Source organism: Salmo trutta, chromosome 12, assembly GCF_901001165.1.
Source record: "Salmo trutta chromosome 12, fSalTru1.1, whole genome shotgun sequence".
NCBI classification, from domain to species: domain Eukaryota; kingdom Metazoa; phylum Chordata; class Actinopteri; order Salmoniformes; family Salmonidae; genus Salmo; species Salmo trutta.
This window is the reverse complement of record NC_042968.1, coordinates 11,491,983-11,504,089: the sequence shown is the minus strand read 5'-3', so window position 1 is coordinate 11,504,089 and position 12,107 is coordinate 11,491,983. Positions and strand designations below refer to the sequence as shown.

At 41.5% G+C, this 12,107-nt stretch overlaps 1 protein-coding gene across 2 annotated transcripts in view; it reads right to left on the bottom strand.

Annotated features, from left to right (window-relative positions):
* The window catches only part of LOC115202922 (myosin light chain kinase 3), a 34,042-nt gene that overhangs the window by 6,781 nt on the left and 15,154 nt on the right, over window positions 1-12,107 (bottom strand). The window contains exons 2-6 of one of the 2 annotated variants that reach the window (XM_029767096.1): window positions 5,501-5,594; window positions 3,417-3,714; window positions 2,154-2,704; window positions 1,866-1,971; window positions 851-944 (exon numbers count right to left, since the gene is read on the bottom strand). In XM_029767096.1, coding sequence (XP_029622956.1) covers window positions 851-944; window positions 1,866-1,971; window positions 2,154-2,704; window positions 3,417-3,714; window positions 5,501-5,594 — 1,143 coding nt within the window. Of the gene's footprint in view, window positions 1-850; window positions 945-1,865; window positions 1,972-2,153; window positions 2,705-3,416; window positions 3,715-5,500; window positions 5,597-12,107 lie in introns of both variants that reach the window. The other variant, XM_029767095.1, reaches the window with a different exon arrangement.

Below are 12,107 nucleotides of genomic sequence, written 5' to 3'. Positions count from 1 at the left end.
AAATTCCCAGTCTGGCCCTCATACAATCATGGCCACCTAATCATCCCCAGCCTCCATTTGGCTCATTCATCCCCCTTCCTCTCCCCTGTAACTATTCCCCGGGTTGTTGCTGTAAATGAGACTGTGTTTTCAGTCAATTTACCTGGTAAAATAAATAAAATACTAGCGGTAGGCATGGCTCCCGCTGGAGAGTCTACACATCCTGGGTGATGCGAAACAACATCCTCATCTCACTGGCTTCTTCTCTGGCGAGCTCTCATTGACCTATTACTGACCACCGTTCTCAAAAGTTGTCGTTGCACATCTCACACAACGAGAGCGTCGCAGATTTTGTGCCGATAAAAGCAAACGTGTTTGAAAATATCGGGACGTCTGGGACTGCTCAAAGATGAGATCGGTAGCCCTCAGATTGTTCCTCGGACCCACTGAGTAGGCAACGACATGGGGATTATGTCTCTGATCTCAAAAACTTGCCTGGGATAGCCAAATCAGGGCCAAAATCGTGTAGTGTACACACGGCTTTAAACATTTCCATGAAAATAACAGATCTATAACTCAGAATCGGTCTGGTCGGGTCAACCAAAAAGTTCGATTTTGCAGCTTTAACTTTGTTGCGTAGTCATTTTTTATTTTGAGATAGAGAGAGTTAGTATGTGTGTGTGTGTGTGTACGCGTGCGTGTTTGTACGTGTGAGTATCTCTTTAAGCTGCGGCTAGAGAATTGCTCACATAGAACCTCATAAATAAACTTGACAGGAACATAGAGAGAGGTCAGGGTGGGTGGTGAAAGGTTGGAGTCAGAGAGAGGAGGGGTATAAAGACCAAAGGTCTGTTGTTGTATATCCACTTACTCTCTCCCTCATTCCCTTTACTTTGATCAACTTCGCAGCGAGGATTAGGCCCGACGACAGTTCTGCACACTTATGGACCTGCCCAAAACGTCCCCTGTGGAAACAAGGACACTTATGAGTGCATAGATACTTTACATACATGCTAAAGAGACAAGGTGAGAACACAAATATTTGTTCATAGACATTGATGAACACACATACACCCTAGCCGCGCAAGCACAGAGTCTCAACGCGGTATTCTCGGAATCCGTGCTTCAGGTTATGTAGAACCTTTAAAATGCTAGAACTCAAGGCTACATACACCCTGACAAAGGCACCAAAGAGCACAGACCCACAAGCAGTCAACCTTGAGGGGTATCCTTCGCGTTGACCTCTGTCAGGGCTTTGCAGACATACTCCAAGGACCTGTTTTACTCCTCTGGTTTCATTGGAAGTACATCATCATCCGCCACACATGGAGAGTTTTACTAAGCCAACTTCTTTACGTAGCGAGAGAGCGCCTCTTCTCTACATGGACCATGGAGATTTAAAAAAGCCCCTATGCAAATGAAACTCAACACCTGCCCAAAATAAACCCTGTCCATGACAAGCATAAAAGAAGCCAGTGCTTATTTGCAGACTCTGTTGGGGATTAGCCATGTCTGTGTTGCCAGTTGTTCAGCTCTGCTGCTGATACGTACTATCTCTCCCTGCTTTGCCCGTCGCCTGCTATCGTGCTGCACCGCCTGCTATACTGCACAGTCTGTCAGTCTGCTAACCCTGTTGATATGCTAATGCTGCGCCTGGTTACCGCTGCTGCAGCAAATGGCTCCTCTTGTGTTTTCAACATCGCTATTGTCAGCCAACATCATTGGGTAGACCTGACAGTGTATTTATAACAGTAAAGTAACAGTTTCACTTTCAGTAAGTATGTTGTGTTTGGGGGGGGGTAACAATAACGGGGATAATATATGCAGCACCACAGTCTTTGTGTACAGTAAACACATTCCCGTTGCCCTGAAGAATTAGGACTCACCCTCCGAGAACCTCGTTAGGCTTTACAGCGTAATAAGAGCCCATCGGGACTTGCTTGGCACTCACAATGCGGTGCTCAAAGGGAGCGGGCAAGGGTGGGCAGTCATCTGGAAAAGAAGAGCACCGGAGCATGATTTATTATATGCTTGGTGGTATGGGTAATGATCTGTGGACTTATTGAAGGATTGACAGACCATGAGGAGCACATTTCATACTGCATTTCACCCAGTAACATACCGTTGTGCAATCCATATTGTGCTGAAAATGACATTGATATTGCCCTTCTTACCTATGACCAATTGTTGTGCATCCTGGGCTACCCCCTGTGCAGTTGCTGTAGGGTTTTTAACAACTAAAGAGGGAGTTGGCTGAGGGATAACTGGTTCTGCAGAGTCTTTCACTGTCTGAGACTCTGGTTGAGGTGGAACAGGTTTGTGCTGCTCTGTGGACGCCACAGGCTCAGACTGGACCTGAGGGACCATCGTTACTGGCTCTGGCTCCGGTTTGGTGACCACATCCAGTGGGCTTGTTAGCGCACTGCTGTACGGGGTTGGTGGTGTTACAATGATAACTGGCTCCTGAGGACTGACCGCAGCCTTTGTAAAGTCCTCTTCAGGGAGAGTGTCCTCCTTGGAAGGAAGAGGGAGACTTTCAGTGGCTTTCTCCGGGGGTTGCCCCGACGGTTGCTCCGGCGGTTGCTCCAGCGGTTGCTCCTCAGTGGTGGAGGTAGGTGGCTGAGATGCAGTGGGTTCTGGATCTTGTGGAACCTCTGTCTCCTTGACTTTGATGTACTGACTGTCTAACTCACTGCCCACTGAAATCAAGGTCACATCAGGAGTCCTAGCAACACAGTAACATTACAAAACAGTCAATGTTTGAACAATGCACAGACCTACACTTTTTCTTCATTAATGAAACAGAATATACATGTAACTAATGAAAACAAGGTGAAAGCAATACATTAGATTACATTTTAGATTGTGTTTATTAGTCACATATACAGGGATGCAGATGTAATTGCAGGGTGCAGTGAAAATATTATGCTCCGGGTTCCAACACTGCAGGTCAAAATATGGATAGTAACAATAAAAGTTACAGGCTATGAGTAGAGACAGATGCTGATTCTCATGTTAAGTACCCCCCATTCTTGAAATGCCACTTAGTAGGCATGTAAAAATTGGCAACAACAGAAGAACCCTTTGATGTTCTGTATTCCCTTTAGCATGTACCTCATGTTGCTCACCCTACTCAGAGTGAGAGCCCACTGCCACTTGAAAACCTTTCACTAGAGACATGAAAAGGCAGCAGTGGGGTTTAGCTTGAGGTTAGTTTATCATATCCCCTCGTGCTTTCACATTTCTAGCTGAAAGTGTAGGTCAGTGAGTGCAGGTGCTTTGTTATCTCTTCGATGACAATTGACGTCAACTCAACAGCTCCACCTGTCACACCTTTCATAACCCTGTTGGTAGTTACGGTGCTGCTATTTGTTGACAAAAAAAAGCACTTTGGAATTCTGGCATTTTCTTTTGGTTATGAATCAGTGACAGCCTACCTCCTCAGCTCAGAGAGCACTTCGATGGTGACCTCCACCTGAGCTACGACCACATCAGAGGCGAAGGTCTGGACTCTGGTGGGCTCTCTGCTCTTTAAGGTGACCTCTTTGGGCTTGCGAGAGCCTTTACTACCCCAATCACTATTGGTAGATGGGAATAAGGCCTCGTCGACTGCAGGGCCCTCTGTGAGAGCTTCTGATAACCCGCAGGGATCATGCTCAGGAGAATTTGGGACTTCCACACCATGGTCTGTGGCCTTCGCTTCCTTTACAGGGAGCTCTAGCACCGGCTGGTCACCTGTGGGAGAACAGCAACAGATGTACGAGAAGGAATTAGCTCAAGTAATCACTAATTTGCTTATGGAATCCCCACCCACTCATATTAACTTTGCAGAAAACATCCAGGCAGTTGTCAGTAACTGGTCAACATTGACTGAAAGAACCTTAAAATGCATTTCATGTAAGGAATGTGATATACAGTACCAGTCAAAAGCTTGGACACACCTACTCATTCAAGGGTTTTTCTTTATTTTTACAATTTTGCACATTGTAGAATAATAGTGAAGACATCAAAACTATGAAATAACACATATGGAATCATGTAGTAGCCAAAAAAGTGTTCAACAAATCAAAATATATATTAGATTTTAGATTCTTCAAAGTAGCCATCCTTTGCCTTGATGACAGCTTTGCACACTGTTGGCATTCTCTCAACCAGCTCATGAGGAATGCTTTTCCAACAGTCTTGAAGGAGTTCTCATATATATGCGCACTTGTTGGCTGCTTTTCCTTCACTCTGCGGTCCAACTCATCCCAAACCATCTCAATTTGGTTGTGGTCGGGTGATTGTGGAGGCCAGGTCATCTGATGCAGCACTCCATCACTCTCCTTCTTGGTCAAATAGCCCTTACACAGCCTGGAGATGTTTTGGGTCATTATCCTATTGAAAAACAAATGATAGTCCCACTAAGCACAAACCAGATGGGATGACGTATTGCTGCAGATTTATTCTAAATAAATCACCGAAAGTGTCACCAGCAAAGCACCCACACAGTCAGAACGTTTTTTACAGATACCGAGCCTCAAACCCCTAAGAGCAAGCAAAGCACAATCACACCTCCTCCTCCATGCTTCATGGTGGGAACCACACATGCAGATATCATCCGTTCACCTACTCTACGTCTCACAAAAACACGTCGGTTGGAATCAAAAATCTCAAATTTGGACCCATCAGACCAAAGGACAGATATTCACCGGTCTAATGTCCATTGCTCGTGTTTTTTGGCCCAAGCAAGTCTCTTCTTCTTATTGGTGTCCTTTAGTAGTGGTTTCTATGCAGAAATTGAACTATGAAGGCCTGATTCACGCAGTCTCCTCTGAACAGTTGATGTTGAGATGTGTCTGTTACTTGAACTCTGTGAAGCATGTTTTTGGGCTGTAATCTGAGGTGCAGTTAATTGCCAATTTCTGAGGCTTGTAACTCTAATGAACTTATCCTCTGCAGCAGAGGTAACTCTGGGTCTTCCTTTCCTGTGGCGGTCCTCATGAGAGCCAGTTTCATCATAGCGCTTGATGGTTTTTGCGACTGCACTTGAAGTTCTTGAAATTTTCCGGATTTACTGACCTTCATGTCTAATAGTAATGATGGACTGTCATTTCTCTTTGCTTATTTGAGCTGTTCTTGCCATAATATGGACTTGGTCTTTAACAAACAAGGCACACCTGTTCATTTAAATGTATTCCAAATGCAAGCTGGTTGAGAGAATGCAAGAGTGTGAAAAGCTGTCATCAAGGCAAAGGGTGACTACTTTGAAGAATCTCACATATATGTGGATTAGTTTAACACTTTTTTGGTTACTACATGATTCCATATGTATTATTTCATAGTTTTGATGTTTTCACTATTATTCTACGATGTAGAAAATAGTAAAAAAAAAAAAAAATCCTGGAATGAGTAGGTGTGTTTAAACCTTTGACTGGTACTGTATAAATAATGTTTGATTGATTAATTGATTGATTGAAAAACATTAACTGAAAAATATGTATCAATGCCAACAGATAACACAGAGACAAGTCCAGCTTACCTGTGGCGATTTGTAAGCCCTCCTCCTGGACCTGAGTCCCCTGGTCGCAAAGAGTGACTTTAGGCTTTATGCTGCTATCTTCTAATTTTGTTTTCTGAGGGAAGAGAACATCCTTCATATATATTGTTTCTTACTACTTCCTCACAATCGAGTTTAACAATCATTCTACCACCAATGTGGTATAGTAGCTCAATTCCAGGAGTATGTATGATATCAAGTTTGAACAAGATAAACCACATATAGCAAATAGGAAAAAAAAAAAAAAAGTTAAAGGCTGAAATATCTTATCTAAATGTTTGTTCACATCCACTCATCATCACATTGCCAATACTTCAGGCATGGACTTGAGGCACGGAGAATGATTGAGGCATGGTCTTTTTAGTATTAATGATGAACTGGTGTGACATATTTGAAATGACAACACACAACTGATAACAGACGCCTACTGGGCCAACTCAGCTGGACTCTGTTATTAGTTTACTCTAAATCATGAGTAACTGGGAGATGCCAGCAGTGGATCTGGCCTGGAAGTACACCGCAGGGTCATAGCATGGGTGGACAAGAAGCAATGCTGTTGTGATCTGTGTTTGCACGGCATACCTTACTGGCTCTCATTAGAGTCCATCTGTCTGCCTAACGCTATCAGACTATTTACTAACACTAAATTAAACTACACTATCTGCAACCCAAACATATCTACATTACAATCTATTAATCAAATATATTTTATAAATCCCTTTTGACACCAGCAGTCAGAACGTTTTTTACAGTTCCATTTCATGACACATAAGAGTCATTGGGCGAAGGCGTCTTCTGTAGGGGGGATCTTTGTTCAGATCCGCGACCTTATCTTTCATATAATAATCTTCCAAAAACAGAAGGTTAAATTGATACGCACCTTTATAGGGTTAGGGTTCCCACACGGCCATATTACGTTTCAGTGCTTGTTTACGGAAAACAGACGGTAGACAGAGGGGACTACCTGTGCTAATTAGCTAGCTGCATCTTCGAACAGCTGAGTGTAAACGGAAGACAGACGCCACAAACATGTTGTCGCTGAAAAATAATGTTGGCTCCAACTGTGTTAATACAGGTTAAAACAGAGTACAGTAAGTGTGTATTTTGAAGTGATGTGAAAGTAGAGGATTTATGTTTCTAGAACTTTACCAAAATAGAGACTCGATTCATGTTTAGATGGAGTATTCGGCTGTTTTGGATTCCAGAGCCAATTCGCCCTTTAAACAGAGCATGGTAGGTCCTTGGACAAAGGCGTAAAGTTAGGCTCCTTTAGTCCAATATTGGGCTAAGTGGATTCTCTAGAGATTTAAGAGTACTTGTGTGGCCATTAAGGCCACATTGTTTAACAAGACTTCTATTGGTGCTATATCTGAGTGTTTAACACCTTTTCTGTCTTCGGAGTTAGTCATTTTAGGGGATTTGAATCTGGGTTGGCTATCCCTGGCCTCAATGCATATGCATTGATTTTAAACTCACTCAATTGATCTCAAAACCCACATGGCTAAATGTGACAAATCCTGTTAACTCCTCCTTGATTGATTTAATTCTTACTAACCCGCATAATAAAATGTGTCTAGCGGAGTATTTACATATGATATCAGTGATCATTGTCCCATAATATGTATTAGAGATATGAAACAGCAAAATACTAATTCTCATTTAATTAAGAAGACACATTTTAAAAAGTTTTCTCCTCAAGGATTTTTACGTGACATGTTCTACTCTGATTTAGACACCGTCTCTTGTATTCCTAACCCCGAGTTGGCTCTAGAAAATGTATCCTCCAAATGTATTCCTCTGGCACAGTGGTTCCCAAACTTTTTATAGTCCCGTACCCCTTCAAGCATTCAACCTCCAGCTGCGTACCCCCTCTAGCACCAGAGTCAGCGCACTCTCAAATGTTGTTTTTTGCCATGATTGTAAGCCTGCCACACACACACTATACAATAGATTTTTTAAACATAAGAATGAGTATGAGTTTTTGTCACAACCCTGCTCGTGGGAAGTGACAAAGAGCTCTTATAGGACCAGGGCACAAATAAGAATATAATAATCAATAATTTTGCTCATTATTTAACCATCTTACATATAAAACCTTATTTGTTCATCGAAAATTGTGGAAAAACTCACCACAGGTTAATGAGAAGGGTGTGCTTCAAAGGATGCACTTAACTCTGCAATGTTGGGTTGCATTGGAGAGAGTCCCAGTCTTAAATCATTTTCCACACACAGTCTGTGCCTGTGTTTAGTTTTCATGCTAGTGAGGGCCGAGAATCCACTCTCACACAGGTACGTGGTTGCAAAGGGCATCAGTGTCTTAGCGCGATTTGCCAAGGCAGGATACTCTGAGCACAGCCCAATACAGAAATCTAGCAGTAGCTTCTGATTAAATTCAATTTTCACAGAACCACTTGTTGTAATTTCGATGAGGCTCTCTTGTTCAGATATCGGTAAGTGGACTGGAGGCAGGGCATGAAAGGGATAACGAATCCAGTTGTTTGTGTCATCCATTTCAGGAAAGTACCTGCGTAATTGCGCACCCAGCTCACTCAGGTGCTTTGCTATATCACATTTGACAGTGTCCGTAAGCTTGTGTTCATTTGCACACAAAAAAAATCATATAATGATGGAAAGACCTGTGTGTTGTCCTTGTTAATGCAGACAGAGAAGAGCTCCAACTTCTTAATCATAGCCTCAATTTTGTCCCGCACATTGAATATAGTTGTGGAGAGTCCCTGTAATCCTAGATTCAGATCATTCAGGTGAGAAAAAACATCACCCAGATAGGCCAGTCATGTGAGAAACTCGTCATCATGCAAGCAGCCAGACAAGTGAAAATTATGGTCAGTAAAGAAAACTTTAAGCTCGTCTCTCAATTTTAAAAAAATGTGTCAATACTTTGCCCCTTGATAACCAGCGCATTTCTGTATGTTGTAAAAGCATTACATGCTCGCTGCCCATATCATTACATAGTGCAGAAAATACACGAGAGTTCAAAGGCCTTGCTTTAACAAAGTTAACCATTTTCACTGTAGTGTCCAAAACGTCTTTCAAGCTGTCAGGCATTCCCTTGGCAGCAAGAGCATCTCGGTGGATGCTGCAGTGTACCCAAGTGGCGTGTACCCAAAACGTCTTTCAAGCTGTCAGGCATTACCACTCCACTATGTCTCCCTGTCATGGCATTTGCGCCATCAGTTCAGATACCAACATGAGCAGCAGCTACGTTTGGCTACATACGGACCGTTAGTGGAATACCTGCGAGAGAGTAACGGTTAATGTGATTGGATGTTAATTATTTGACTAGGTTACCTGTATTTGACATTGTGTTGTTATTTCGCTGAACACTAGATGGTTTAATTTTATTTTTGGCAGTGAAACGATGCTACTCAGGCGAGAAAAAAACCTCACCCAAATGTATAGACCCATTGGAAAATATAAATGGACTGTTTGAAAATGTGAAGAAAAAAATAAAAAATAATAATGTTTTATTTTATTTATTTTTGAAAATGTGAATCACATTTTTATTTGGCGTGCCCCCGACGGCATTGCGCGTACCACCCCCAGTTTGGGAATACCTGCTCTGGCAGATAAACATGCCCCTTTTAAACAATTCAGATTCAAAGATAGATTTAACTCTTGGTTTTCTTCTGAGCTATCTCAGCTCATTCAGGTGAGAAATCAGGCCTGGGCCAAAGCAAAGAAAACTGACTCTGTAGTGGACTGGCAATCTTTGATACAATTGAGAAACAGATGTACTATCTCAATGAAGAAAGTTTAGTCAAGCTACTTTCTAAGCTCTCAGACTCTGCTGGTGTTCCTTCTACATTTTGGAAAACAGTAAATGCACTGAAGCGTACAAATTCCTCTTCATCCCTGCCTAAACAAGTTCTGTCTGACTTTGGCATCATAACTGTGAAGAATGGGATAAATTATGCTTTTAGTCCTAATTTTATCTTGGCAGGATTTTTATTTTAGAGAAATTGTGGTTTAACTGACCCCGGTCAGTCAATCGACTGCTCTTCCCTTTGCCAGCCTCTAGTTCCACTGAGGCTGATATGCTTGATCCATTTTAGCTGCAGCTAGCTCTCTGCCGCCTTGATATCTGAATAATTAACCCTGATTTTTTTACCGGACTGTTATATCTGGTACTATCCCCAAGGTTTGGAAGACAGCCCATGTACTCCCTCTTCACAAAGGTGGCCTTATTTCTAAACGTTCTTGCCCAGCTAAAATATCAGCTAAGATCGTTCTTATCTTTGAAATGTATTCTAAAATGTACATCAGTCAGGTTTTATACCAGGACATAGCACTATCTATGCTGCATCCCTAGTTATAAATGATGTGGTTAACTGTATGGATAAAAGGCAACATTGTGCTGCCCTCTTCATTGACCTGTCAAAGGCTTTTCGATACTGTTGATCACTCACTGCTAATTCAGAGGCTTTCTTCAATTGGCCTAGACCAGGCTGCATGTAACTGGTTAATAAATTACTTGACAGATAGAACTCAATGTGTATCTACTGATGGTGTTAAATCCGGATAATATGAAAGGTGTCCCGCAGGGTTCTGGGCCCTGTATTTTTTACTGTTTACATTAACAATATTGACTTGTCTGTAAAAAAATTGTAACCTGCACTTGTATGCCGATGATACTTTTGTGTATGCTTTTGCCCCCATGGTTGACCAGGCTCTATCTGAACTACAGTCTGCATTCCTTGTATTACAGAAAAACTTTACTGACCTGAAATTAGTATTGCAGGTAAAACTAAGTATATATTGTTTACATTTACGTCATTTAGCAGACACACGACTTACAGTAGTAAGTGCATACATTTCTTTAGTGGTCCCCCATGGGAATCAAACCCACAACCCAGGCATTGCAAATGCCATTCTCTACCAACTGAGCCACACCGGAGGATGGATACTCTCCGGAGTCTAGAGCATAAAAATAACGATTTAAGCGTATGCACTTTTGATGGTGTCCATATTGATGGTGTCCCGGCTTATACATATCTGGGCATTTGGATAGATGAAAAGCTGTCTTTTGAAAAGCATACTGATGAGTTAGTTAAGAGGCTGAGAATAAAAATGGGCTTCTATAGAAATAGGTCCTGGCTCTCGCTAATTAGTAGAAAGCAGATTATTCAGTCGACGTTCCTATCGGTCTTAGACTATGGCGACATCATCTATGTCAGGGGTGGGCAATTTGCTAGGGATGTAGAAAAAGTGTGACATCAATCAGGCCCTCGGGGACTGGAGTTGCCCACCCCGGATCTATATGAACGCAACTGCCACTTCATTAGAGCCATTAGATGCAGTTTATCATTACAGGCAACATTTTTAGTACTCATCACTCCATTCTCTACCAGAAAGTTGGTTGGACCTCTTTGATATCACGTAGGTTGATACATTGCTGTTTTCATTTATTAAGTCCCACTGTAGCTAACATCTTTACTAAACTTTAGACGTGCGAGTTACCACATCCTGGTCTCAGAGATGGTTAACTCTGGAAATTCCTTCGGTCTCTACTGAGTTAGGTAAATCAGCTTTCAGTTTTCTTGCACCTTATTTGTGGATCAATCTTCTAAATGTTCTTGAAATGTAATGTTTGGATGCCTCTAGGACAATTCAGAAATCTGATTGAGGGCCTTATTACTGACGAATGTGTTTGTTTTCTATCACCATGTTTTTATTTTTGCTTGCATTTTGTATTTATATTTTGTAGTGTGTATTTTCTGTCATTTCTATAATTCAGTATTCATCTGTAAAAGAGACCATGGTCTCAGTACGACTCCCTTATAAAATAAAGGTTCAATAAATAAATAGAGATCCTATTGAATTACTATTCTAATTCTATGTTCAAATGAACAGATGACCAGCATTTGGTTCCATCTGCTTTCTAATAGTTTGTTAGTAGGCTACTTTATGTTGTAGCAAGCATTAGTATTTAATGTCTAGATTATCAAGATGCCAGTAATGAGAACCTCATTTTGATATGAATCAGAAAATAGATTCTTCATACATTTATAATCCAGATTATTTACCCTAAATTGTCATGAGCTGGGGGGAAAGCATACAGTCAGTGGGAAAAATCCCTCTCACTTCAGTTTCACTTTGGATTTTATGCTAGCAAACAGCCTTATCTTGACAGTAACATTACTGAAACAGCTCACATTGTTTCCCAACAGCTGAAGAAACATTTTAGAGACAGTCAGACAGTGACACAGATCGCTAGGTTAAGTGATTTTGCACAAGGCTACTATGTAGCAACACTTTGCACTGGGGATTTCAACTGACATTTTGCTGGACAAACATCCACCTTCAACTTACTCTTCCCCATTATGTTAGGTCATGCCCTATGAAAATAAAAATGACCATTTACTAAGAGTTAAAATTTAACAAAGATGCTGTTATAGTAGTCAAATCACCAACATTGAAATCCTTTCCCACAAGCCCAAAGCATGGATTTGTAATTTTCAAAGAAAAATCGTTCCCTTTATTTTACACCACATCATGTGGTGAACTAAACAGGATGAAAATTGCATATCTATACTGCAAATGATGAACTAATTTGACCTCGTGTCCCCAT